The sequence below is a fragment of the Antechinus flavipes genome, chromosome 2, assembly GCF_016432865.1.
Source record: "Antechinus flavipes isolate AdamAnt ecotype Samford, QLD, Australia chromosome 2, AdamAnt_v2, whole genome shotgun sequence".
NCBI lineage: Eukaryota > Metazoa > Chordata > Mammalia > Dasyuromorphia > Dasyuridae > Antechinus > Antechinus flavipes.
In genome coordinates this window covers 466,832,218-466,856,767 of record NC_067399.1, presented here as the reverse complement: position 1 = coordinate 466,856,767, position 24,550 = coordinate 466,832,218, and the positions used below count along the sequence as shown (strand labels likewise).

General features: G+C 35.3%; 1 protein-coding gene across 1 annotated transcript in view; it reads left to right on the top strand.

The window, feature by feature from the left end:
* The first annotated feature begins 8,705 nt into the window (after nucleotides 1-8,705).
* Nucleotides 8,706-24,550, top strand: part of PSMB7 (proteasome 20S subunit beta 7) — an 85,185-nt gene continuing 69,340 nt past the window's right edge. The window contains exons 1-4 of the mRNA XM_051979621.1: nucleotides 8,706-8,821; nucleotides 13,145-13,238; nucleotides 14,091-14,188; nucleotides 15,781-15,921. Of these exons, the coding sequence (XP_051835581.1) occupies nucleotides 8,760-8,821; nucleotides 13,145-13,238; nucleotides 14,091-14,188; nucleotides 15,781-15,921 (395 nt within the window). The 5' untranslated portion in view covers nucleotides 8,706-8,759. The remainder of the gene's footprint in view (nucleotides 8,822-13,144; nucleotides 13,239-14,090; nucleotides 14,189-15,780; nucleotides 15,922-24,550) is intronic.

The following is a 24,550-nucleotide window of genomic DNA, read 5'->3' as shown; positions in this document are numbered from 1 at the left end:
TTTAAGATCAATATGTTTTCCTTGCATGGTGAGAATATTCTCTTTTAATGTTATTGTGGCATTTTATTTCTAGGTTATCTTTCATTTTGTTTAGTTGAATTCTCAATCTTTTTTTTCTCTTTTGTCTTTTTGGTAAGGCTTGCTTTTGCAGATTCAAGACTTTCTATTTTATTTGTGGGGGTGAAAGATGTGACTTGAAAAAAAGAAAGACTGAAAAATATCTGAGGAAACAAAGGTCTGAGCTCCTGAGCAAACTGATTTACTAAGCAAAGCATGCCAGTTGTCCAAATCTAGACCAGGCTCCCTTTTCATCTTTGACACTGAACCCTGAATAGAGGGAAGAGGAGGACAACATCATTTTATACATCAAAAACAATCAAATAAGGTCATTTAATTAAAAGGAAACAATTAACCAGGATACAATATGAAGTAATCTGATTTCTAATTGAAGGAAAGATTAGGGATTTTCCTCTTAAAAGAAGAGAATGAACAGGTACAATTCCCTGAAATCAGAAAAAAGAGGTGTCTCATTTCCCCCAAAGCATCTGTGAACAATCAAAGGAACAAGAAAATAGTAACAATTATCATTAATTAGGCATTAACTCAGTCAAACTGGGACCTGTTGAAGACCTTAACTTAAAAAGGCCAAGATCTTCTATGCATTCAGGGCCATTTCCAGCCATTCTGATCTATATCTTGCCACTAGACCAGATGGCTCCAGAGGAAGAAGTGAAGCAGGTGACTTTGCACAGCCCTCCCTCACTTAAATCCAATTCACTTGCATATCATGGCATCACCTGCCTGATATCATGGTTTTCATATCTATATATATCATATCTCTCTTTGAGAATGAAGGACAAACAACAAGCTAAAAAATAACAGGTAAAGATGGTCCAGTTTTCCGGTCATATAAGGGTAAGTTCTAACAATACACCCAATCCCCACAACTAAATAAAGCTTTCTCACAGGACAAAAATTGGACTTGACCAATAATTGAATAGAAAGGAAATTGAGCAAGTTCCAGAATTGAATAACAAGGAGTCAGTTTGGTTCACTCAATTTCCACCACCATTTGCTATTTTAATCCCCTCAGTTCCTACATGTTTATCCTTTTTTCTATGCATAAATTCTGCTCTCATATTTATCATTTCTCTTTTATTTTTTAAATAAATTTATCATTTATTTTTTGTATTCATTTTTTAAAAATTGAATTCCAGATTCTCTCTTTTCTTCTACTCCTTCCTTTATCCACTGAGAAGGCAAAGAAAACCGATACCAATTATATAAGTGGAATCATGCAAAACGTATTTACATATTAACCATATTGCAAAAAAAAAGCAAGAAAAATAAAGAAACTGAAAAAATATTTCAATCTGCACTCAAACTCCATCAATTCCCTCTTTGGAGGTGGATAATATTTTTCATCATAAATCCTTTGGAATTGCTTGGATCATTGTCTTTATTATTATAACTATCATTCATAGCTGATCATCTTTACAATTGTTCTGTGTACAACATTCTCCTGGTTCTGCTCACTTCATTTTACATTAGTTCTTATAAATCATTCCAGGTTTTTTTCTGAAACCATTCCTCTCTTCATTTCTTATAGAACAATACTATTCCCACAAAACCATATACTATAACTTGTTTAACCATTTCCCAGTTGATGGACATCTCTTATTTCTAATTCTTTGTCACCACAAAAAGAACTTCTGTAAATATTTTATACATTTACATCTTTTTTTCCTTTTTCTTTGATGTCTTTTGAATACAGAACTTATAGAGGTATTGCTGAGTCAAAGGATATGCAAAGTTTTATAGCCCATTAGGCATAGTTTCAAATTGTTCTCCAGGATGGTTGGACTAGTTCACAACTCCAACAGGGCATTAATGTCCCAAATTTTTCACATCTTCAACATGTTATTTTCCTTTTCTGCCATATTAGTCAATCTGAAAAGTATGAGATGACATCTCAGAGTTGGTTTAATTTGCATTTCTCTAATTAGTAGATTAAGAACACTTTTCTCCCTGACAATAGTTTCAAATTTTTTCTGAAAAGAATCTATTTCTATCCTTTGACCATTTGTCAATTGAGGAACGACTCCTATTTTTATAAATTTGGCTCAATTTCCTATATAAGCAACAAGTCTTTATTAGAGAAACTTATTATAAATTTTCTCCCTGAAACCACACCTTCCTCCCAGCCCTTTCCCTTTCTTTCCCCCCCACCTCCTTCCTTCTTCCCCTCCTCAGTTTCCTGCTTTCCTTCTAATATTGGCTGCATTGGTTTTTGTATAAACCCTTTTTAATTTCATGTAATCAAAATTATATATTTTACTTCCTATGATCCCCTTTATCTCATTTTTGGTTATAAATTCTTCTTTTAACCATGTAAATTTTTTTATGTTCCCCTAATTTTCTTATATTATACTTTATGCCTAAATCATATATCCATTTTGATCTTATATTGTTATACATTATGAGTTGATTTATACCCAATTTCTGCCAAATTGCCTTTTAACTTTTCTAGTGATTTTTGTCAGACAGTGAGTTCTTGGTCCAAAAGCTTGCATTTTTGAGTTGATCAAATACTATTTTACTATATTCACTTACTACTGTGTATTATATACCTAATCTATTCCACTGATCTATCCTTCTATTTCTTAACTAGTACCAAACTTATTTGATGATTATTGCTTTGTAATATTTTGAAATTTGGTACTGCTGTGTCATCTTCCTTTACATTTTTTATTGATTTCTTCGATATTCTTAACCTTTTGTTCTTCAGATGATATTTTTATTATCTTTTCTAGAACCTTAAAATAAAAATTAGTATGGCATATCACTGAACAAATAATTTAGGTAGAATTGTCAATTTATTATATTGGCTCAGTCTATCCATGAGCAATTAATATTTCTCCAATTATTTAGATCTTTCTTTTGCAATTGTGGTCATGTAATTCATGAGTTTGTCTCAGCAGGTGAACTCCAAGTATTTGTCTGCAGTTATTTTAAATTTTCAATTTCTCTACAGTCCTGCTGGGTTTTGTTGGCACTATATAAAATGCTAATGATTTATGTAGCTTTATTTCATAGCCGGCTACTTTGGTAAAGGTGTTAATTTTTTCAATGGGGTTTTTCAGTTGATCTAATATTCTCTAAGTATACTATCATATTGTCTGCAAAGAATGATAGTTTTGCTTCCTCGTTGCCTATTTTATTTCTTTCAATTTCTTTTTTTTTGTCTGCTATGGTTATTATATCTATCACAATATTGGATAGTGATGATAAAGGATGGATATGCTTGCTTTCATCTGTGATCTTTTTGGGAAGGTTTCTTGCTCAAACCCGTTGCAAAAAAATGCTTGCTGATAGTTTTAGATAGCTGCTACTTATTGTTTTAAGGAAAACTCAATTTATTCCTATTCTTTCTAGTGTTTTTCTAACAGGAATAAGCATTTTATTTTTTCAAAGTTTTTTTCTGTGTATTATTGGGATAATGGCATGATTTCTGTTTTTTGTTGTTGTTGAAGTGGTCGATTATGCTGATAGTTTTCCTAATATTGAATCAGCACTGCATTTCTGATATAAATCTCACTTGGTCACAGTGTGTAAGCTTTGTGACATATTGCTGTAATCTCCTTAAAAGTATTTTATTTAAAGTTTTTACATTGATAATCATTAAGGAAAATGATCTATAGTTTCCTTTCTTTGTGTTCTTCCTGGTTTAAGTATCAAAACCATATTTGTGTTGTGTAGGAGAAAGAAAACTATCGACCAATTTTTCTAATAAATATTGATTCAAACATTTTAAATAAAATATACTTGTGTCTCTGTTACCATTTGGCCAATTTTGTTTTTTTAAGGTGCGATAGCAATGAGATCCAGTGAGAATCTTCTTCCTAAATATACTGAAGGAGAGAGGGGTAAAGAAGACCATTTTTCTGGGACTGAGCCACAGTGGAAAAGGCAAGTTAGTGGACAAACTCCACAAAGCAGTGGCAGAAATTACTTACAGGAGGGAGAATGGATACTTCAAAAGTTCTGATTGCTTGAACGGCAAAGAATCAAGAGTGATTAGTAAATACAGGAGTCATGAATAAAAGAGTGAGTCTGGAGTAGACAGAAAGGAAAGATATAAAGTAAGGAAAGTGAGGGAAAAAGATGTTCTTTGAACAAGGGTGCAAAAATAAAATTAAAATTAATAAACAGAAATAGTTGAAGGGGAAGAGAGGAGGAAGAAATCCATTTGATTGAATGAGAGGAAAAATAGAGGGTAGTGATGAGGTCCTGAGTAACTGGATGCAGCTGGCAGAATGAGACTTGCCGATTGATGGAATTACTCCCTGAAGCAGGCAGGGAAGGACACTGATGAAGATCAGTTTAACCTCACAGTCCCTCCTTCTGTGGAGATCATGAATAGCATTACCTTGCTATATCCAGTCAGAAATCTGAGTTATGTCAACTCCCTGAGATTACGTTTCCCTTATAAAGCTATCCTTTGCTTATGCCATCTTTGCTGAACCTCTTTTGGGTTATAACCCACCATAATATTCTGCCTCTTGATGTCTTTCCCTTCCCTGGTCCGCCTCCCCCATGTCTCTCCCCATATCCCTAAATACCTCTTACTGTCTCGCTTCTCATTCCACCATGCCTCATGGTGTCTTTCTCCTTCTTATAGCTCACTAACTCTTTTTAAAGTGCTAAACTTCTCTATAGATTTAACCTGCTAGCCAAGGGCATACTTCAACCTCATCGAGTGTTCCCTTTCTCTGGGCTAATTCTGAGTTCCACTAAGGAACTTGTCTTTTCCATCATTAATTATTAAAATCCCTTTCCTTGCTAACTATATGCTCTCCCAATTCTATTTCATATTTACCACTCCCAGTGTCTATTTTATCTCTTCATTTTATCTGTAACTTCTTCTCCTAAATAAATCTACTTTGTGAATTCTTCAAAACATTTGGTCCCTACAATCTCATAATTTGGTGCTAAACCCCAAACACACCATTTGGAACCAGGAATTACTCTCCTAATTCACATCAGTAAGAACTAAAAAACAGATAAAAGTAGGAGAGAAAAAGGAAACAATAAGCAAAACTCCAAAGAAAAAGAAATATCAAATGGGAGGAGGAGCTCAAGCCTGAGAAGAAAGCCAGTTGAAATAATGACACCTTATAAAAGAATAAATATATTATATAAAATATAAATATACTAAATAAAAGAATAAAATAACTGAAGAGACATAATGTTTACCCTGGAAGTGGAAAAAACCTAACTTTTTTTTTTTAAAAAGCCTTGTATTTTCAAAACATATGCATAGATAATTTTCAACATTCACCCTTGCAAAACCTTGTAGTTTCAAATTTTTTTCTCTCCCCCTTCCTCCATCCTCTCCCCTAGATGGCAAGTAATCCAGTATATGTTAAACATGTGCAATTCTTCTGTACATATTTCCACAATTATCATGCTGTACAAGAAAAAACAAATCCAAAAGGAAAAAAAATGAGAAAGAAAACAAAATGCAAGCAAACAACAACAAAAAAGTAAAATACTATGTTGTGATCCACTCTCAATCCCCACAGTCTTCTCTCTCGGTGCAGATGGCTCTCTCCATTGGAAGATAATTAGAACTGACCTGAATAACCTCAATGTTGAAAAGAACCACATCCTTCAGAATTGATCATCGGATAATCTTGTTGTTGCTGTGTACAATGGGAAAAAACCTAACTTGAAAAGAACACAATATTAGAGACAAATGGAGGAAAATATAAACCTGACTCATATAACTTTCAATATGAAGGGATTAAACAATCCAATAAAATGAAAAAAGAGTGACAGATTGGATAAGAAAACAAAGTCCCACAATCTGTTGCTTACAAAAGATCCACTTAAAAAAAACAAAGACATATGTATGAGGGAGCGATGAGAAAAAAATTTACTATGCATCAAGTGAATCCAAAAAAAAGTAAGTGTAGATTTCATGCTATCTGACAAAGAAAAAACAAACATTCAAAAAGTTAAAAAGGGAAATAGAGTTTATCAAAGGTTATTAAAATAATAACAAATTCTAAGAACCTCTACTGGACTTCAGGATCTCTTGAAACTATTTCCTGGTTACCTTATTTCACTAATTTTGGAACCATTGGTTTAAGACTGGGCTTACCTAATTGTCAAATCAGCTAGTGCAAAGGTAGCCAACCTCAGACCCAAACAATGTTTCATAGACCAGGCTGGCTATTGGCCCTGACATCAAACTCTATCTATAGCCCCTTTTCATTTCTTCCTTTGTAAATAGCTAAACAAAACAGTACTACTACTTCTTTTGGAGAATGTGAATCTGTTGGCTCCTTTATCCTTCTATTCACTATCCCTGTGACTGTTCAAATAAAAATAGCATGACCTTGCAGGTGTATTCTTTTTCTTCTACAGGGAGCCTTGGCTTCTATTTAAGGGCTGGGACCATTGTTTCTGTATTTAGATTCATAGCATTAGTTCAATGCACATAGTAATCCCTTAATTTTTCTCATTCATTTTTACCAATTAACACAGTTGTACTTTGCTTATTTAGTATCTTTCAGAAATGGGCTGTTCCACAAAAGCAAATAGCATGTTAAAGATATGGATTGATCTATATTATCAACAAGGTGTATGAGTCTTGGTAAATGATTTTTAGATATTTTGTTAAGCACTTATTATGTGCCAGGAACTTTGCTAAGCACTGGGGACATACTTTTCAAAAGTTCTCCTCAAGGAACTTACATGGTAATTGGAGAAGACAAACGATATATATAATATTTGTTTATACACACATATGTATGTATAGGTGCATATATATCTGTATCTGTATACACATGTATATATACACATGTATGTACATACATGCAATGAAAGTGGAGTGTTTTGGTCAGGAAAGTCACTGAGATAGTGAGTGAAGTCACAGGACAATTAAATAACCCTCCCTGTTCTGGAATGACAATATTGTTCTGAGAGATGAAGATGGAAAGGAATAAAGAGAATTTGTGACTGCACGGCCCAAAGATAGCTTACTAAGGATAGTGTAGTTCTGGGTCTAAGTAAAAAGTTTCATCACTTGGAAGCCCGGGGAACTAAGCTGGGAAATAGAATTCTGACTCAGCACAGTGAGAACATGATTAGCAAATAGCTATCAGTGCCTAATTGTTTCTATTTTAGGTATTCAGAGAGGAACTTGAAGGGACTTACTTTCAAACTGTTGACTGACTTCAAATACCCAGGATATTTGGAATTCTTGAATAAATGATTTCTAGAAAAATGAGATGTTATTATTGATGAAATCAGGGTAACAATTTCTAGTTCAAAATAAACATCTGACAAATTCACAATGGCCATTCACAATGGTAAATTTTAGAGGAGGTTACAGACAAAATGAAGAGGTAAAATAGGCTGCAAGAGTGGTAAAAATGAAGAGTTTGGGAGAGTAGGGTTACCAGGGAAAGGAGTTTGGAAGAATCCATTAGGGAATATGCTATGAGGCTTGATTATGGGTCATTGACTGGCAGTTTAAATCCCTAGAAGAGTTTGACAGACTAAGCGGAATTAGTTATAGTAAAGAGAAAGATGCCATTGAAGGAAGACACTACGAGGATGAGAGAGAATACTTCATATTTGGTTTAGACCTGGAAAAGACTTAGCAAAGCTCTTCAACATGAATGCCTATTTTATAGGGGAAGTAGCCTTGGCGGGAGAAGGGGAAGAATTTGGTAACTCTGAGGGAGGGATCAAGGAGGAGCCAGATGGAATGCACCTGGCAGACCAGATATGCTAATCAGTATCTCAAAGGTAGTTGAGATGCCCAGAGGTGGGAGGGATAATGGAAGCTGATCAAGACTTCCACCCTTACAACACCCCATCGCAACAGGATGTTTGTGGACTGGGTTAAACCTGATAATAGCCAACTGGATAGGCTTCTTGCTGACATGGGAAGCTCCAAGTCCACATTAGTAAGTGCTTAATTATTCCTTTCTGTACTTCTAGTTTGTTATGACCCTGGCCAAGTCACTTAACCACTCTCTGCCTCAGTTTCCCCAACAGTAAAATGGGAATAATAGCGCCCACCCCATTAAATATTTGCAAAGTCCTTAGCACAATACTTGGCACATAATTTATGTTTAATAGATGCTTGTTTCCTTCTTTCATCCCTTGCTCTCTCCCTCCCTTTCAGCTCTAAATGCAATGATACCGTGAGATAAGCGTGTTAGACCTGAGACATTAGAAGATAATGTAACAGTAGTTAAAATAGGTACAGGTACTGGACCTATGCTTTCATTGGTATGAGGAGCCAGGAGAAGTTGGCACCATCTCCGCCCCCTAAAGTCTTAGAGAACTGCCTGGGTCACTGAAAGGTTAAGGGTCTAGCATGAGTCAGTCAGCACTTGAATTCAGCTCTCCGTGACTCAGTGGCAAGCCCCGGTGGATTAGGCCCCTCCCCCCTCGGCAATTAACAATATTAAATACTAACAGCTACAAAAGAATGATCTCACTATGTGGGATCACGTAAGCAACAAGGAACGTGGGCAGTCGGAAATTGGAACCGTAACTTCCTGTTTCGTAAAAGGCACCTCGGCCTTTAGGACAAGAGCCCGAGAACCTACGTGCTCTGCGTCCTCCGAAGGCCCGCCCCATTCTCTTTTCGTGGAGCCGCCGGCGGCGCCGCGCCGGAAGCACTGTGCTTGCTCCCGAGTTCCCGCCCCGGCTCCGGAAGTACTCCCCAGGGAAAGATGGCGGCCGTCTCCGTATGCCAGGCCCCGGCCGGCGGTTTCTCTTTCGATAACTGCCGCAGGTATGAAGTAGGATTGGACTAGGGCAACGATTGGGACTGGGAGGCGGAGCCGCATTCCGTGAGGGCGGCCGGGGAACAGGGCTCTGGCCGGGCCGGGAGAGGGACGGAGGAGGGTTGGCGGATGCGGCCCGCGGGTGACTAAGGGATTCGAGATCCCGAGCGCGGGCCCGCGGTAGCTGTGGGGGACCCCCTCTCCTCTGCTCTCCTCAGCTGTTAATGTCGGGGGCCTGTGAAGGGGGTTCCTGTGTGTGACATGAGAACATGTGAGTTCTCATGGACTAGGCGCCTTCCTCGTGCCGGGCACTGTACTGGGAGTACAAAGAAAGGCTACAGCCCAGGGAGCTCACAATCTGAGGGAGACAGCATGCGAACAATCCTACGTCAATGTGCTACGTATAGGATGAATTGGAGATGATAAAAGGAAGGTACTAGAATTAAGATCGATCAGGAATAGTCTCTTATCGAAAGTGAGGTTCTAGCAGAGAAGAGAGCAAGGCAGTCCTGGAAGCAGAGAATTGAGGAGGGAGAACCATTCCAGCCCGAGAAAATGTCCAGTTGAGAGACGTTGGATCTTGTTTGCATAGACTGGGTCTTTAAGAAAACTGCAGCGGACTTATGAAGGGCTTTGCATTTCAGAGGATGTTATATTTGAACTTGGAAATGATGAGGAGTCATCGGAGTTTATTGAATAGGAATGATTAAGGAAGATCACTTTTGACAGCTGAATGAGGATGGAGAGGAGTGAGAGAGACTTGTGTCAGGCCAACCACCAGCAAGCTATTAAATATAGTCCTTGCGTAAAGATGGGCCAACCTCAGTTTGGTGACAGTATCAGGGGACAGGTGAAATGGGTTAGCTTGTATTAGATGTTAAATCGACAGACTCTGGCAACTGATTAGATTTGGAAGAAGGAGGTTGGTGAGCGTGAGGAATTAAGGATGATAACTAGATTTTGAGCCTGTGTGACTGGGAGAGTGGCTGTATTTTTGGAAGAAATAGAAACATTAGAAAAAGAGGAGGGTTTGGGGAGAAAGATGATGAGTTTGGCGTGTTGAACGTGTGTGTTTGTGAAAGCTCTTTCTCCGTCTTTCCCTAAAGGAAGATCACTCTGAGGTTAAAAGAGACCTCAAAGGCTTTCCACTACAACTCTTTCTTTTTTATTAATAAAGAAACTGAGATACAGAGAAATGAATTGACTTGACCAAAGGGTGTAATATAGTAAGCATCAGAGGTAAAGCTTAAACTCAGGAGACAATGCTCTTTCCACTATTGTAGTATTTCGTGTTCTTTATCCTGGTTTCCTTTTTTCCCCTTCATATCTCCCCAATCTCTTGTCCCTTTTTATTATTATTTCCTTTCCTCTTTCTTTTTCTTCTTCCTCCACTCCTGTTCTGTTACCTCTCAGCATCCTCTCATCTGCATTAAATTTTGATCTTGTACTTTTTTTTTTTTTTAATAACTTTTTATTGACAGAACCCATGCCAGGGTAATTTTTTACAGCATTATCCCTTGCATTCACTTCTGTTCCGATTTTTCCCCTCCCTCCCTCCCTCCACACCTCCCCCAGATGGCAAGCAATCCTTTACATGTTGAATAGGTTACAGTATATCCTGGATGCAATATACGTGTGCAGAACCAAACAGTTTTCTTGTTGCACAGGGAGAATTGAATTCAGAAGGTATAAATAATCCGGGAAGAAAAACAAAAATGCAAGCAGTTTATATTCATTTCCCAGTGTTCTTTCTTTGGGTGTAGCTGCTTCTGCCCATCTTTCATCAGTTGAAACTGAATTAGCTCTCTTTATCGAAGAGATCCACTTCCATCAGAATACATCCTCAAACAGTATCATTGTTGAGGTATATAATGATCTCCTGGTTCTCCTCATTTCACTTAGCATCAGTTCATGTAGATCTTGTACTTTTTTGCCCTCTTTTTTTGTTTGTTTTGTGTTACTTTTACTTTTGTTCTTTTTTTAATTAAAGCTTTTTATTTTAAAAATATGCACGAGTAATTTTTCAACATTGACTCTTGTATTCCACTTTTCCTCCACTTCCCCTCACATCCTTCCTTACATGGCAAGAAATCCAATATATGTTAAACTTGGTAAAATATATATGTTAACTCCAATATATGCATATATATTTATACAATTATCTTGCTGCACAAGAAAAATCAAATCAAAAAGGGAAAAAAATGAGAAAGAAAATAAAATGCAAACAAATAACAACAAAAAGAGTGAAAATGCTATGTTGTGATTCACACTCAGTTCCCACAGTCCTCTCTCGGTGTAGAGGGCTCTCTTCATCACAAGACCATTGGAACTAGCTTGAATCATCTCATTGTTGAAAAGAGCTATGTCCATCAGAATTGATTATCGGATAATCTTGTTGTTGTTGTGTACAATGAGCTCATTTCACTTAGCATCAGTTCATATAAGTCTCTCTAGGCCTCTCTGAAATCATCCTGCTGCTTGTTTCTTGTAGAACAGTAATATTCCATAACATTCATATACCATAACTTGTTCAGCTATTCCCCAACTGATGGGCATCCACTCAGTTTCCAGTTTCTTGCCACTACAAAAGGGCTGTCACAAACATTTTTGCACATGTGGGTTCCTTTCCCTCCTTTAACATCTCTTTGTTGTCCTCTTTTTTTTTTTTTTTTTTGTTTGTTTGGCAGATTATCGGATCACAGTAATTTCCAGATACATCCTTCCCCTTAGCAATAGTTTAAAAAGAAAAAAAAAAAAGTTGAGCAAAAATAAATAATACCCCTACCAATTCTGATAACATCTTTAACATTGGACATTTCTTCAGTGAAAGTAACCCTTTTCAGTTTCAAACTTGGTTGTTAATAATTACACAGCATCCAGTTTCCTTTTAAAAAAATAAAAAACTTCCCCCATCTCATTTACAGTGTAGTTGTTGTGTATATTGGTTTGCAAATTCTACTTCATTCTTCATCATATAAATCTTCCTATATGTCTCTTGATTCTTTCATATTTCTCATTTTCTTATAGTACAATAAAATTACATTATATAGTCAAATATTACCTTCCTGGGCTTTAACATAGAAAAAACATGCCCTATTCACCTCTGACTTGGTAAAATCCCTTTTTTTCTTAAGACCTCTTGTTTACATCTCTGAGTACAGTTTTTTTGTCTTTCTTTCCTGCAAGGTTTCTTCAGGCAGAGATTGTTTCTTTGGACTTTTGAGTCCTTACTGCAGAATGTGGAGTTTTAATGTCTTTGATAACTATTTGTTTAATTAAATTGAATCCTCTATTCTTACTGGCTTTTCTTCCTTTTCCCTTTTCTCCCTTCTGTGCTAGGATCACTTAATCTGCCCTCCTTCTTAAGCGTGATAATGAGTGTCCCCACGCAATAGAATTGATTTTATTTAACCCAATGCTATACTGATATGTGGAGAATTTACCTGTTGATCTCACGGTACTGGAGTTTTTTAGGTGCAGCCTCCAGTAGTTCATTTCTGAAAATCTGGAGAACTGGACTGTACCAAAATATTGCATGTCATGGGCAAAATTTGAATACAATTTTACTTTTTAAAAGAACAGTTAAATAATTGTTATTTTGGTTCTGAACTCACTGGTATAGTATTTTATCCAAATTTATTTATAAGCAGTAGTTTTAAAAAGAAATGAGAGTGACATAATGATTAAAGACCTAGCTTTGGAATCAAAACCTGTATTCTAGGTTCTTTTCTAAATACACTGGCTGTGTGACCCAGGCAAGTCACTTTGCCTTTGATACTGGAGGTGACTTTTCAGTTTGAGAAGGTGTTGATTTATATTGGTTGAGGAAGTTTTCTCATCCAGTAGTACCTTATGTCAGTGAAATCATGATTTTCTAAAAAATTGTCTAGCTGTATTTTCCATTTTGCTTAAGTAGCATAGACCCTAGATCCTGGCTTGGGTATCATGCAAATCCTTACTGTTCCTTTCTCCATCCCATCCCAGTTTGCTTTTGATAAAGTGATGTAAGCATTTTAGAATTGGAAGGTATTTAAGAAATCATTTAGCCCAATGCTTTATTTTAGACTTGAGGAAACTTAGGTGAATAATTGACTCAGTCACAGAACTTGACCTCAGGTTTGTGGCTACAAGACTTCTTGCAGAAAGAAAGCTTTGTGCTGTACCACTCAGTATGATCTACTAATTCTTCATCCTGTGCTCTTTCTACTCAAACAAACTGGTGCCTCCATTTTCAAGTTTTTCTGCTGAGAACTACTTCCTCCTTTTAGCTAATCTCCCACAGAGAAGTAGGGTGCTGTTTAACCAGATTTTTTTTTCCCCCTCAATGTCAGAAATGCCATCATTGAAGCTGAGTTTGTGAAAAAGGGCTATAAACTTCCAACAGCTCGGAAAACAGGCACAACCATCGCTGGAGTGGTTTACAAGGTATAGAAAGAAAACCTAGAATGTTAAAATTTTTGTCAATCTATTAGTATCTGAGAATTGTCAGACTATATGTGTCATACTGAATTCTGGTGAATAAAGAATGCTGTGTGGGAGTTAGCTATAATTTAATACTTTTTCTATCTTCCCCAATGCTGTCACATTAACATGTACATGCTGAACATTCATTAAGTAAATATTTGTTGAATTGAAACCTTTTAATTGGAAGCATTTTGGACATCATTTGATGCAAATGATGTTGATTCCCTTTTGTAATCATAAGACTTTGAATGGGAGTGAACTTGGTAAATTGTGTAATTCAACCCTCTCATTTTTATAGAAGAGGAAACTAAGCTCCAAAGAGATAGGTACCATGTTTAAGTCACAAAGTGACAGAACTTTGATTTGAACCCAGGTCTTCTGATTTTAATTTGCTATTTCTTGGGGATGAGTCCAGTAAAAGTGTATTATAGTAGAATATCTTTTTTAAAGCATGATTATAGCTGTTTTATTGGGAAGGAATGCTAATTTTTTTGTTTTTGTTTTTTATCCATTTTTTAAACCATTCTTTTAATGTGTACATTGTGTCTGATATGAATTTTAAAATTGTTTTAAACTCTTGATAGGCTTATTATCCCTTTTTTTAATAGATGAATAAATTGAAATATGTAGCGGTAAAGTGACTTGTACATGGTGACATAGCTAATAATTGTCAGAGATTTGATTCGTATGTATGTTTTCTGACTCAAATCCAGTGTAATTCCCATTGTACCCCACTGACTTAAAGACTTAAAATATGTTTTTGTGGTATGTCTGTTTGTTAAATATGTTTGCTTTTTTTTTTTTTTTAAATAGGATGGCATAGTTCTTGGGGCAGATACAAGAGCAACAGAAGGAATGGTTGTTGCTGACAAGAACTGTTCAAAAATACATTTCATATCTCCTAATATCTAGTAAGTATTGATCATATTTATAATTCTTGGTGTTTTGAGAGTTTGGTTTTAGTAATTTAAACTCAGTGGAACTGAAGATATTTGGATCATAAGATTTAGAACTAGAATAGACTTTAGAGATCATCTAGCTGCATTTTCCTTATTTTATAATTGAGTAGGCTAAGGCCCATTTTGGTTAAGTGGCTAAAGCCATACAATTCATATTAAGCTGAATTCTTTTTTCTTCAAGTCCAGTGCTATTTCCACCATATAAGATCTTTCAGATATAATACTTTTATAAAATTCCTTCCAACTCTCAATTTATGATCCATGACTTCATGAATTAGATGTTCTGTTTTAAAGATCTCATATCTTTAAGACTATTAATATTCAAAGAACATTGAAACAGAATGTCAGAATAGTAGTTCCTAGTCTGTGCCGTGGAGTTACTGCAAAGAATCCTGATATGGAATCTAGGTCTAAGATTTCCTTCCACCAGACTTTTTAGTCTCTGAAAGCTACAAAATGGCATTGGCCACTTCATATAGCCTCAGTATAATCAATAAGGAAATGTATTTTCTCTGGACTGGGTAACTAACATGTTTCAAAGATATGTATCACTCTTTTGCAAAAGGATGTAAATTCTGTGGTTAATAAAATACATGTTCACTTAAGTTCATAATAGCTTTTTTGTTAAGTATTTTCCTCAGTCATCAGATGCTAATAGAATAGCTATTGCTATCCTGTGGATCCAGTGAAATATTTTGATATTTAGGAAGGTTTGTTATATTTGCACAAGTTGGGAACTGTGTTAGAAAATAGAATATTAGAATAGGAAAGTTACTTTAGAAATAGGTTGTTAGAAAAAAGAATGTAAACTGAGGAGCTGGACCTTAGAATAAAACACAAAATGTTAATGCTGATAAGGATCTTGGGACTTGGAATATCTGAACTGAAATCATAAAATGTCTCCTAGAATGAACAGTAAAAATGACCAGAAATGCCCAGGTTTCTCAATAATGAGCCACGTGTCCAGACAGCATGAATTTATTATATTAATTTTCAGTGATAGTTGCTAATAATTGTTCTGAACTCTCTAATATGACACATGGAAGCATTTGGATGCAGAGGGACAGTGAGCAAATGTATTTACTTCCCTACTTTCTAGCTAATGAGGTAAACATCTTCTTGCTAAAAATATTTGGCAGATTGTGTACTCCAAGGTCAAATAAGTTATATTTGGATTGCAGACTGCATGTTGGATTCTCAGGATCTAATCAGTTCTCACTTTTTCTTTTGAAAAAGCTGATTCCTTTATTAGGTACAATGACTTGCCCAAGATCACATGAAAAGTTAATGGAGGAGCTAAGATGAAAACCACCTCATTTCATTCCTACATTAGTGCTTTTTTCATTATACTTAAGAGAATTTTAGCATTTTATTTGTTGCCTTTAACAGTCCAGATCTTAAATCTAAGCAAGGGATAGATTGAGTAATTGGGCTTACCAGTCTTAATATCACCCCACCTTTCTTTAGAAAAGTTATCTGAAGGTTTTCTATTGACTGAATGGGTAATTGGACCTTGACATTTCTAAATTGCTCATATTTTCCAGTTGCTGTGGTGCTGGGACTGCTGCAGACACTGACATGACAACTCAGCTGATTTCTTCCAACTTGGAGCTCCATTCCCTTTCTACAGGACGTCTACCCAGAGTTGTTACAGCTAACCGAATGCTTAAACAGATGCTTTTTAGGTAACTTGATGACTTATTTTCATTGTAATATTGTACTACTTACTAGGGTTTATTTTTTTTTTTAAATTTTACATTGTGACGAACTTCGTGCTTAGATGCATTTAGGATTGTAAGGAGCTTCTGAATGAACTAGTCCAAACCCCAGATTTTGCAGATCAGACTAAGTGAGCTCTGAGAGGTTGTGACTTAAACAAAGGAGCATGAGTAGTAGGGAGGAGAGTTAGAATTCCTTCCAGTCCAAGTTTCTTAACTCCATGTCCTATACCATCCATTCTATGACTTTGTCTCATAGAATTACAGATTTAGGGTTAGGAGGATGTTAGCAGAAATATAATCCAAATCGCCCATGTTACAGGGAAGAAAGTAAGACAAGAGAGATGATTGTGTCTCCAAAGTCTTGTAGCCCAGGAAGTTGTCTCTTGTGAAATCTACTTAATAAAGGTAGGACATGACTTGCCCAAGAATTTGCCTAGGGTAATGCAGCTAATTAATAGTCAGGATTAGAAACTAGGTCTTTAGATGACTAGACCAATGCTCTTTTTTGTGATATCCTGTTGTCTTCTCTGTCATTTAATGGGTTAGAATAGTTTTAATTCAGAAATAAAAATAGTTGACTGTTTTGGTAAAATATTGGATTCTGTGAGTTGTCTTTGTTTATTCATTTACACTAACATTGTGCACCTATTGTGTATAGAATAGTATAATATTAGGCACTTATGGGGAATGCATGGTTTAGGTAAGACATGGTCCCTGTCTTCCTGAAGCTTAAAGTTTGAAATATTGGAGTATATAATAATACATTATAAGTTTCAAATGCTATGTGAAATTGAAGACAGGAAGCAAACCTTTGAGCACCTTCTATGTATTAGGCCCAGTGAAAGACACTTGGGAGAAATACAAATAATAGGGTTCTTGCCCATGAGAAGCATAGTCTCTTCTGTAAGTGTAGTTTTCACATTGTGAACAAAGTAATCTAAAACAATATGATGACTGAATTGCTTTGGGGTTGGTTGGAGGTGTGTGTGTTTATGTTTAAATATGTATATTATCTGCAATCTCTTTGATTTATATCCACTTTTTTTTTTTTTCTTACGGGGGTTTATTAAACTTAAAAAAGGTAACTTGCTACTATGAATGGAATTATAGAGCTGGCATATCTAGAATACAGAATTTTAGAGTCAGAAGGGACCTCAAAATATAGAATGCTATTAAAACTTCAGTGTGCCCTAGGCACAGTTTAGTCCAACTGTTTTTGTGTTATGGACTCCTTTGATAGTCTGATAGAGCCTATGAATCCTTTTCAGATTAATGTTTTTAAATTCATAAAAAGAAATGACATAAAAGAAGCCAATTATGTTGAAATAGTGTTATCAAAATATTAAAAAAAAAAAAAAACAACCCAACAAAAACCAACCCCAAATTCATAGATCCTTGGCTTAGAATCTAATTAGATATGCTCTGTTTTACATATTAAGAATCTGAAGCCTCTTGACTTATCTAGGGTCTCATAATGAGTTAATAACAGAGCTTGCCCTATTTGTCAGTTCACAGATATAGAATGTATGGAGTTCATAAATAGAAAGTACATAGCTCCTTGTTGTACCTTGGAAAAGCATTGTGGAAAGACTACTGGAGTTCAAGTGAAGATGTGGGTTTGACTCCTGCTTGCACTGCCTAGTAATATGTGCAAGCATGGGCAGATAACTTAACCTCTGAGTTTCCTTATGTTGAAGTAGGGATTATGCGGCTTGTAGTGTGTCTCCCTCACAGATTGTAGGGCTCAAAAGAGAAAAAATATATAAAGTGTCTCATAAACTTTAAAGACTAAGATGACTGCCATCCATGAATACAATCGTTTCTACTTAGTTACAGCTAGACATGTGATTTCTAAGTAGTACCTCTGTTTCTTCCTTCTCTTAATCTTCCATTTTCCCTTTTAAATTCCAACCTCTCTGTGAAGCTTCTCATTTACCCAGTTGTTTTTGTTCTTTCTCTCTTCAAATTAATTTGTATTTACTTACCTGTGTACATTTTCTTTCAGTAGTAAAATAAAAGCTTCATGAGTGCTGGCATTCTCATGATTGTCTTCACATCCAAGGTGGAGCATGATACCTTGCCCAACCCAAAGACTTAACAATTTTTTTTTTAATTGAATGGAATTAAACCATGGGTATAGCCAATGAATTGTTGAGCATTCATTAAGTGCCTACTGTGTGCCTGATGGTGTGCTATCTGGATGTATAAACATAAAACTTCCCCTCTCCTTAAAGAATTTATATTCTACTGTGGATGATACATGTACACAGACTGAGGTTCTGAAAAGGAGAGGTGAAAAGGGCAAGCATTTCTGGAATGGAGCCAGCGTGGGAAGTGAAAAATGGAATGTTACATCTGGGGAATTGTGACTGGAGCATAAATTGTATAAGGGAGAATAATGTATTATAATAGTCTGAAAAGATAGACTGAAGCCATATTATGAAGGGCTTTTTTGGGGGGAGGATAATCATAAATCACTTATCTTTAAACATTCAAGTGGTTGCAGAGCAAAGATCATTCACAAGGAACAGTCAAAGTCTTAATTTCTCCAATCCATGCTTCAGTCCATAAGAGAAAATTTTTCATAGGAATTCTGAAGCAGAAGCTCATGGTTCAGTTTCCAAACTTCATCATTCAGTAATTTGAGGAAAATCCTTTCACCTCTCCAAGTCTCTTAGCTTTTTTGTATACCAAACTATTTACACAATGCTATTGAATTCCACAAATCAGTATTTTAAAATTTTCTTTGGGTGAAGTGTTTCTTAATTCTCTTATTAGAAGGTATTACATAATTCATTTTTCTAAATCTTAGCATTTCTAGTCTAAAGAGTAATGTCCAACTTGCCTGATCCTTGCTTCTCCTTTCCCCCAAGCCGTTGGGCATTTCTCTATCCTTCCTCTTATTGTCTTCTGCTTAACTGTGTTTCATTTTTGCTAATTATTTGTTTTTTTAAAAAATATTTTATTTTATTTAATAATAACTGTATATTGACAGAATCCATGCCAGGGTAATTTTTTTTACAACATTATCCCTTGCACTTGTTTCTGTTCTGATTTTTCCCCTCCCTCCCTCCACTCCCTCCCCAGATGGCAAGCAATCCTATATATGTTAGATATGTTGCAGTATATCCTAGATACAATATATGTTTGCAGAACCGAACAGATCTCTTGTTGCACAGGGAGAATTGGATTCAGAAGGTAAAAATAACCCGGGAAGAAAAACAAAAATGCAAATAGTTCACATTCGTTTCCCAGTGTTCTTTCTTTGGGTGTAGCTGCTTCTGTCCATCATTTATCCATTGAAACTCAGTTAGGTCTCTTTGTCAAAGAAATCCACTTCCATCAGAATACATCCTCATACAATATTGTTGTCGAAGTGTATAATGATCTCCTGGTTCTGCTCATTTCACTTAGCATCAGTTCATGCAAGTCTCTCCAAGCCTCTCTGTATTCATCCTGCTGGTCATTTCTTACAGAACAATAATATTCCATAACATTCATATACCACAATTTACCCAGCCATTCTCCAATTGATGGACATCCATTCAATTTCCAGTTTTTAGCCACTACAAACAGGGCTGCCACAAACATTTTGGCACATACAGGTCCCTTCCCTTCTTTAGTATCTCTTTGGGGTATAAGCCCAGTAGTAGCACTGCTGGATCAAAGGGTATGCACAGTTTGATAACTTTTGGGGCATAATTCCAGATTACTCTCCAGAATGGTTGGATTCGTTCACAACTCCACCAACAATGCATCAGTGTCCCAGTTTTCCCGCATCCCCTCCAACATTCATCATTATTTTTTCCTGTCATCTTAGCCAATCTGACAGGTGTGTAGTGGTATCTCAGAGTTGCCTTAATTTGCATTTCTCTGATCAATAATGATTTGGAACACTCTTTCATATGAGTGATAATAGTTTCAATTTCATCCTCTAAAAATTGTCTGTTCATATCCTTTGACCATTTATCAATTGGAGAATGGCTTGATTTCTTATAAATTAGAGTCAGTTCTCTATATATTTTGGAAATGAGGCCTTTATCAGAACCTTTAACTGTGAAGATGTTTTCCCAGTTTGTTGCTTCCCTTCTAATCTTGTTTGCATTAGTTTCGTTTGTACAAAGGCTTTTTAATTTGATATAATCAAAATTCTCTATTTTGTGATCAGTAATGGTCTCTAGTTCATCATTGGTCACAAATTTCTTTCTCCTCCACAAATCTGAGAGATAAACTATCCTATGTTCCTCTAATTTATTTATAATCTCGTTCTTTATGCCTAGGTCATGGACCCATTTTGATCTTATCTTGGTATATGGTGTTAAGTGTGGGTCCATGCCTAATTTCTGCCATACTAATTTCCAGTTATCCCAGCAGTTTTTATCAAATAATGAATTCTTATCCCAAAAGTTAGGATCTTTGGGTTTGTCAAACACTAGATTGCTATAGTTGTCTATTCTGTCTTGTGAACCTATCCTTTTCCACTGATCAACTAATCTATTTCTTTTTGCTAATTATTTGTAAAGATAGTTTTCAACATTCACTTTTATAAGCTTTTGAATTCCATATTTTTTCTCCTTTCCCAAGATGGTAAGCAATTTGACAGGAGAGCTATATATGTAAAATGATATTAAATATATTTTCACATTGGTTATGTGAAAGAAGAAACAGAATAAAAGGGAAAAAAATCACAAGAAAGGGGGGAAAATGAAAGTAGTATATTTGATCTGTGTTCTTTCTCTGGGTATGGATAGCATTTTAGGAGGGCCTTTAAATACCAGAGGAATTTACATTTTATCCTAGAAGTAGTTGGGAAGCCACTAAAAAAAATTGTAGGAAGGATACTAGTGAATTAGAACTCATTTAGAGAAGAGTAACCAACAAAATAGTCAGTGGACTAGAAGACCATACTTTATGGTGATGAGACAAAAGAGCTTAGGATATCTAGCTTATTAGGGAAGAGAGAACTGGGGAACCTGATAATTCTTTTCTTTTTTTTTTTTTTTTTTTAAATTTTTAATTTTTTTTTAAAATATTTTATTTTATAATAACTTTATATTCACAGAATCCATGCCAGGGTAATTTTTTTACAACATTATCCCTTGCACTCGCTTCTGTTCCGATTTTTCCCCTCCCCTAGATGGCAAGCAGTCCTATATATGTTAGATATGTTGCAGTATCTGATATTCTTTTCATTTGGAAAATAAATTAGATTTATTTTGTGCCTTCAGAGGGTAGAACATGAATAGTGAATAGAATTTTTAAGAGAGGCAGATTTTGATTTGGTGTAAGAAAAGTCTTCCCAGACGTTAGGACTGTCCAAAATTGGTGTGGCTTGGCTCAGAAGTTATTGAGATCTTATTGAAGTGTTTCAGCTGGAGAGTAGGTGATCATGTGAAGATGAGAGAACTTTTTTTTTCAGCTATGGATTGACCTTTGAGGTCTTTTCAAGCTCAGAAATACTTAGCTTCTCTGAATGACTGAAAGAATATATCTACTTAAGTTTCATTCAATTAAAAATGTCACACACAAAAAGCAAGTTGATGGAAATTAAAGGAAAAAATTGCTGTTTTTTATTTTAAAATCACAAGACTGTAAGAGCTCCCTCCAGTGGCTTGTTAAATATATTACAAAATTAAAACTGAATTCTTGTCAGATGAGGGTAGTTTAAACATTTAGAACTGGAAAGAATCTTAGACATCATCTAGTCTAAACCTCTTTTCAAAAGAAGGGAAATGACTTGCGTAAGTCCCCACAGATAATTTTCCAAATGGGGATTTAAATCCAAACACCCTAACTCAAAAGCTAAGTTGTTTTTTTTCCCCTGATATTAGGCCCTTAGATCTGGTAGAGGACCATAGAGGCAATTGAGTCCAGTTAATATGTTGAGTAACATAAGAACAGAGTGAATATGCACATTTCTAGTCTTCTAATTCAGTGTTCTAAATATTCTAAGATAGTTACCAGATGAATTATTCTAGGTAAAGAGCTTTACAACCTTATTAGATATTAAGAACTCAGAACTCTTAGGTAGGAAAAAGTTCAATGACTTTTTCCAATGATCTCCTTATATTATTTGAAAGAACAATCGTATCACCCTATATTTGTATGCAGTATTACACTTTAAAAAGCCTTATGGAAGTGAAAGTGATTTAGGTGTTCAAAGCTTAAACCAGTGGAATAAAAGCTTAGGCTAGTTACCATATTGGAAAGGCTTTGGTATTGTGCCACAATTTCAAGTATTAATTTATAGTTTAGTATAATATTTTATCTAAGAATGAACAAACTTAAGTAAGTTATTCGCTTGGTGATGAATTATTTGGCCATGGCAGCTATTGAAGTGAAAAAGAAAATGACCTTTAATTTTATTTGTTTTCACTGTAACTATAATGCAGTGGTAGAACAAAAGGAGTTTTTAAACCATTTGTAAACATTAACTTAATCTTATGTACTCTAGAAATGAATTATTTGTCCAGTGGATACCATTGAAAGAATTTAACAATGAACAACAGAAGACAAGCAAGTTGCAGTTAAAATCAAAGGGTAGCTCACAAATACTCCATAAAGAGGTAAAGGGATTGGTTTCATTTTTTCCTAAAGGCAACAAGAAATATTTAGTTCTCTTAAAAATATTTTTTTTCATTACTGTGAACTAAAACAAACATACAAATAAAATAAAATTTTTTGTGAAACTCTTCCTATTTAAATAAAGTAAAAAGATGAATTAAGAAACAAACAAAAATGCTTTTATTCCCTCTCTCCTAGATACGACCGAAGTTCTACAATTTCTGGTCTTGTTCCTTCTTTCCTCTCTCCTAGCATAATTGTAGTCAATGTATGCACACTTCTGGTTCTGCTGACTGTACATTTATTTTCATGTCTGTAGGTCTTTCCACATTTCCTTGTGTGAATCATTTTTTTATATCACAAAATTGTACTACATTATTATACACAGCAGTTTATTCAGCATTTCTCAGGTTTTTTTTACATATAGGTCGCTCATCTATTTTCTGCTATTACAAATAGAGAAACTGTGAGTATTTTTGTTCATATAGGGTTTTTTCCCTTCCTTTTATGTATTTTTGAGGTAAAGTGCTAGCAGTAAGATTACAGAGTTGTTAAAAGCTATGTTTTACTACTTTTAATGCATATCACTGTATTGTTCTCAAATGTTTGTACTAATCTGCAGTCCCATCCACTTCTGTTTTTCCACAGCACTATTAATTTTGGTTTTATAATTTTCTTGCTACTTTGACAATGCTAGGTGACGTTTTAAGGTTGTCCTGATTTGCATTTCTTTGATAATTAGGGAATTTCAACAACAAAGTGTCATTTGTTTTAACAGTATTTAATAATTACAGTTTGTTTTTTGAGGAAGAGAGGTGAGATAGTTGGGGTTGAGTGACCTGTCCAGGGTCACATAGCTATTAAGTGGCAGCTCGCTGAAGTGAACCCCCCTATCCGGGATCAGTGCTCTATCCATTGTTCCATCTAGCTGTACTCTAGAAACATCATTTCTTAGGACAATTTATTTTAAAGTGGTGCTTATTATGAGCATAAGTAAAAAGACTGCCATAAAAATTAAATGCAACTTATGCAGTTATTATCTAATATGTTTTTTTAAGAAAAGTTTTTATTTTTTATTATTCTGAATTGGATAAATACTAGGATTATAGTGAAACTTGGACTATACTTTATGTCTCTCTCTCTTTTTCTCTCTCTCTGTGTATATATATATCTTTTTTTAAGATATTAATTCTAAAGCTATATGAGTTTCTAACAAAACTCATGTCTTGTGCAGCTTTTAAAAGGACTTGATGTTCCTATTCTTTTGAATGTTCTTGTTCTTTTTTCTGCCTTATTACTCTAAATCTCCTTAAACCCTCTTTTACTGTTTTCCCTCTCAGCAGAGCAACTCCCTTTCTTGAAATCCTTCAGCATAGTCAAGTTAAACAAATTTGCATTTTGAGTTAAGTCTGAAAATGTATGTCTCATTTTAGTCCTTAACTTCTTTGTCAAGAAGTAAGAAGCATTTTCATTTCTTAGGAATCGTGGTTAGTCATTACACTGGACACAAAGTTCTTCACTCTTCAGTTTTTCTTTACAATACTATATAGTCTCTATATATTGAAGCAACTTTTGTTTATTGTTAAAGTGCTGGGCCTCTGGTTAGCAAGATCCAAGTTTAGATGTGACCTCATATACTCACTAAGTGAATCTGGGCACATCATTTGACTTCTCTTTACCTCAGATTCCTCAATTCTATAATGGGGATCATGAAAGCACCTGCCTCAAAGATTTTTCATGATAATCAAATGAGGTATTAAGCACTTAGTATGGTGTCTTGCACATTGGAACTATTAATAAACGCTATTATTACTGTTGTTCTCTTTGATTTACTCATTTTACTTTTTCTAAGTCTTGTTGTTATGACTTATTAGGTCATACAGACTTTCAAGGTTTTTCTAAATCTTCCCCATTAGTTATTTTTTATGGATATGCCAACATCTATTTTAGAAAATGAAGAACAGTCATTCTTTGAGGAACTTGATGAGATCTGCCAGGCACAGTCTTTGTGTGCTTGGTTCCTCAGCAA